This window comes from Aureococcus anophagefferens (genome assembly GCF_000186865.1).
Source record: "Aureococcus anophagefferens unplaced genomic scaffold AURANscaffold_81, whole genome shotgun sequence".
Lineage (NCBI taxonomy): Eukaryota > Pelagophyceae > Pelagomonadales > Pelagomonadaceae > Aureococcus > Aureococcus anophagefferens.
The window spans coordinates 13335-17820 of NW_008705632.1; the positions used below are offsets into that span (position 1 = coordinate 13335).

The window sequence follows — 4486 nt, forward strand, 5'->3', positions numbered from 1 at the left end:
CCGTCGGCCGCGCCGGCCTTGCCGCACGCGGCGACGACGAACGCGAGCGCGTCCTCGAGCTCGCCGCGCGTCGCGCCGCCCTCGGCGGCGTTCTTCGCGAGGAGCGCGACGTGCGCGCGCAGCGTGTCGCGCTCCTCCTTGCGCTCGCTCGACCCGCTCAGGTCCACGCCGCTCAGGTCCACGCCCTGGCGCTCGAACTGGTCCCGCGCGTCCTTGAGGGCCTCGTCGCGCTCCATGTCGAACTCGTCCATGTTCTCCTGGACGCACTCGTCGAAGGTCTCCTGCGAGATCTTCCGCCGCTGCCCGAACATGGCCATGGCTGCGTGTCGGCGCGCGCGCGGGACGACGGCGCAGCGCTCGTTTCGCGCCTCGATTCGCTGCCACAGCGGCCGCGAGGCAGTGTTGTACGGCATCTTCGCATGTTGACCTTCGGGCGCGGTGCGGGTCCGAGTTCTCGCGCGCCTCCGGCTGCGCGCGGAGTTGCGATGTCAAACCTTGAGCTCGTCCGAGCGATTGCATTGGGCAACATCGCACGGCTGCGCGCGGCGCTCGCCGCTGGCGCTGACGTGAATGCTTTCAAGAGGGTTAGAGCCCAGACAGATTGTGCACGTGTTCTGAAGGATCTTATCTGTTCGTCGCTACACGTTGCCGTCTACCTTGGTCGCCATGAAGCTGTCCCCATTCTTGTCGCTGGCGGTGGTGATGTGAATTTACGCATGCCGGATCGAGGCGATAACTCGCAGCATGGTGTTAAAAATCTAACGCCGCTAATGCTCGCGTTGTGCCCAAACCGTACCCCTGAGGAAAAGCGACGTGCGACAGTCGCGGCGCTCATCGCCGCGGGCGCGGAGGTCGATGCGTCGGTCTCACCCTATGACTGGACCGCATTCACGTCTGCCCTCAATGGCGGACTCCGCGCCTCGCTTCTCGAACTTCTCCGCGCCGGAGCGACGATTCGCCGGGCCAACGCGGTGCGTGTCCCTAAGAACGAGGACTGCTTCGCGTTGGTGGACAAGATCGACAAGGCCGGCGGCTTCGCGTCCTTCGCCGCGGCGCAGCGAGCCGTCCCCGTCTCCATCCTCCGCAAGATCCTCGGCGCCGCGCTGCCGCACGACGTCCTGCCCTTCGTCGCCTCCTTCTGGATGCCCCGCGGCGGCTTCTAAGTAAGAACCCTCCTCCCTCAAGACTGGGCGCAGCCCGGCGCCGGCGCCTTGCACGTGGGCGTGTTGCCCGCCGGGGGCTCCGGGAGGGGCGGCGCGGCGTTGACGACGCCCGCGATGCGGGCGACGGCCTCGGCGACGCGGGCGTCGGGCTCGGCGGCGTGGCAGAGGCGGAAGATGCCGTGGGGCGCGCCCATGAGCGGCCCCGGCGTGAGGACGACGCCCGCCTTTTCCAGCGCCGCGTTCAGCGCGGGCCCCTCGGCGACGCCGCGGAGGTCCAGCAGGCAGAAGTGGCCCGCCTCGGGGTCGGAGCCGAGGCGCCGGAGGGCGTGGGCGTCGCAGTGCTTCTTCGCGTGGCGCCAGGACGCCTTGAGCCGGGACCGGAGCTCGGGGATCCACGCGTCGCGGAGCCACGCGTCGTCGTCCAGCAGCTCGGCGACGACGGCCTGGGGCAGCGTCGCCGCGTTGCAGAAGATGGAGAGGCACTTGAAGCTGTCGAGCACCGCCGGGTTCTTCGTGATCAGCGCGCCGACGCGGTAGCCGCTGAGCGCCAAGTCCTTCGAAGCCGAGTAGACGACGTGGACGTGCGAGTTGTCCTCCGCCGCATCCAAGACGTCCAGCACGGACGTGAACGCGCCGGGCTCGAAGGTCGACAGCGCGAAGACCTCGTCGACGATCAGCTGGACGTTCCGGAGCCGCGTCCAGCTGACCATGTCCTTCAGCGTCTGCGCGCCCAGCACGGAGCCGCAGGGGTTGTGCGGCGACGCCACGAGCAGGGCCTTCGGTCGCGGCTCGCGCCACTGGAAGTGCTCCTCCAGCGATTCCACGGTGGGGACGCCGTCCGTCGCGCCGGGCACGGGCACGAGCTCGCCCTCACGCGCCTCGACGTCCCTCGTATAGCTCCCGTAGAAGGGCGCCACCGTGAGCACGGCGTCGCCCTTCTCCAAGACCGCAAACAGCAGCGCGTCGATGGCCGACGTCGCCGACGACGTGATCGCGACCTCGTCGGCCGTGACCAAGTTGTCGCGGAGCACGTGCGAGCTGTAGAGCCGCGCGACGCCCGCGCGCAGCTCCGGCAGGCCGAGCCAGGAAGGCGCGTAGCGCACGCGCGCGCTCGCGCGCACGGCCGCCTGCGCGACCTTTGGGAGGAGCAGGTCGTCCATGAGCGCGTTCTGGGCCACGGCCAGCGTGATCAGGTCTCTGCCCTCGTCGCGCAGGCTCATAGACTTGGACGCCGTGCCCACGTAGCCCGCGGCCTTCATGCCGCGGCCGCTCAGCGCCGACGACGACATGGCGCGGGCGCACTGGGCGAACGTTGCGAGCGCGACGGCGCGACGTGTATTGCGCATGCAATGGTTGATTGCGATCCGCCGGAGAGGCATGCCGTCGAGCTAGTTTTCACCGCAGATTTCTTGGCGAGTAGTTGCACTTTTTCGTGCAGTTTTGGGAAGTTAGCCCAGGCCTAAGCACACCCCCGAGACGGACAGGGTCCAAAGACGCCACATGCCTATCCAACGAACGCGCTGCTAGACCAGAGAGAGGCGAAGCGTACCGTGGGAAACACACCGTTACACTCGAGACCTCGGCGCCGCCGCCTCCTCAGAGCTCGAGCTGCGCCGCGGCCTTCTTGGCCGCCTCCTGCTCCTCGCTCCGCGCCATGAGGCGCGCGCGGTTCTCCGCGCGGGCCGTGTCCTGGCGCTCGCGCTTCTCGCGCGCTCGTTGCCTCTCGCGCCGCGTCCGCGGCTGCTTCTTTTTCAGGTCGACGCCCTGGGCGCGGAGCTCGTCCTGGCGCTGCTGCGTCTTGAGGCGCGCGACGAACTTGCGGAGCTCGCGGAACTCGGAGGATTTGAAGGGCAGGCGCTGCGACTTGCGCATGCGGAGCTCGAAGAGGCGCCGCTTCGCCGTCGTGATGTCGTCCGCGTACTCGGGGTCGTACTTCTCGTTGCGCTGCGTCGTCAGCACCTTGGCGAGCTTCGACTCGTCGGGGTACTGCTCCGGCCGCGGCGACTGGGGCTTGCGCGGGCCCGTCTTCGTGAAGGCGCGGCTCGACGCGCCCACCGTCTTCCCCATGGACAGCGGCGACGGGCCGCGGGCGACCGGGGGCGCCGGCGCGAGCAGGGCCACCGCGGAGGCGGCCAGCAGGAGGAGGAGGTGGCGCGCCATGGGTGTTTGCAGGCACAGAAGACGGCCGAAGCAGCCTCTATCGCGGTTGAAGCGACGGCAACCAAGTGAAACGTCGGCCTGGATAGCCTTGCGCCCGTTACGCCTGCGCGACATCTACGCGCCAATCCCCAGCGAACACGCACAACGGCAGACCCGAATTACGCCAACAGTCCGCGCGACGCGCACCTGCGAAGAAAGCAGAACGATCGCGAACGAACCGCGCGCGATCGTTCGAGGGCCGAAAGGGCGCGCGTCCTTCGGATAAATCCCTTAACGTTGGTCGTCAGCGAGCACTCGGCAGTAAATGAACAATTGTGTGAAGTTTCTTCCCCAGGACACCAAAAAAAGAAAGCAATCGACGCCGGCGCCGCGCCTACTTCAACTTCTTCGCGCCCTCCTCGATGGCCCGGAGCCGCTGCACGAGCGGCGGGTGGCTGTGGTGGTACGTCGAGAAGAGCGGGTCCGGGTCCAACACGCCCAGGTTCTCGAAGGTGATCTTCACCAGCCCGCGCTGGAGCGGCGCCGCGTAGCCCAGGTTCGTGCCGTACTGGTCGGCCTGGAACTCCATCCGCCGCGAGTTCCACGTCATGAAGAAGCTCAGCGCGTGGTCCACGGGCTCCCAGAGCACCATGAAGAAGAGGAGCACGCCGACCATGACGGGCGCGCCCGCCGTGTCCGACGCGCCGGCCGTCGCCGCGAAGCCGAACGCGGTGTAGATGTCGGCCGAGCCCATCGCGCGCGCGAAGAAGGAGAAGGCGACGAAGATGTAGGCCTGGGAGAAGCAGAAGGAGAACAAGACGTGGCCGTGGGCCCAGTGGCCGAGCTCGTGGGCCAGCACGCCGACGATCTCCTCGTTCGTCATCTGCTTGAGGAGCGTGTCGAAGAGGACGATGCGCTTGCTCTTGAAGAAGCCGTACATGTAGGCGTTGCTGTGGCCGCTCCGCTTCGAGCCGTCGACCATGTAGAGCTTGTAGAGCGGGTAGTCGATGGACGACGCGAGCGCCTCGATGGCGCTCCGGAGCGGGCCGGGCTCCAGGGGCTCGTACTTGTTGAAGAGCGGCTGGATGAGCACGGGGTAGATGGTGATGAACGTGAGGGAGAAGGTGAAGAAGAAGCCGCCGACGTAGGTCGCCAGGTTCTGCGGCCCCGCGTAGTTGATGACC

The 4486-nt window shown here is 67.7% G+C and overlaps 3 protein-coding genes across 3 annotated transcripts; all 3 read right to left on the reverse strand.

The window, feature by feature from the left end:
• Positions 1–1372: 1372 nt before the first annotated feature.
• Positions 1373–2242, reverse strand: AURANDRAFT_4027 (hypothetical protein; the record flags this gene model as incomplete). The annotated part of the gene is made up of 1 exon (XM_009043915.1): positions 1373–2242. A coding segment is annotated over one exon (870 nt), but the record flags the coding sequence as incomplete, so codon positions are not given.
• A 517-nt stretch (positions 2243–2759) lies between these two features.
• AURANDRAFT_68263 (expressed protein) lies at positions 2760–3323 on the reverse strand (the record flags this gene model as incomplete). Its single annotated transcript, XM_009043914.1, has 1 exon — positions 2760–3323. The coding sequence occupies one exon, from the start codon at positions 3321–3323 to the stop codon at positions 2760–2762; it is 564 nt and encodes a 187-aa protein (XP_009042162.1).
• Positions 3324–3696: 373 nt separating this feature from the next.
• On the reverse strand, positions 3697–4485 carry AURANDRAFT_34438 (hypothetical protein; the record flags this gene model as incomplete). Its single annotated transcript, XM_009043913.1, has 1 exon — positions 3697–4485. A coding segment is annotated over one exon (789 nt), but the record flags the coding sequence as incomplete, so codon positions are not given.
• Position 4486: the final 1 nt, after the last annotated feature.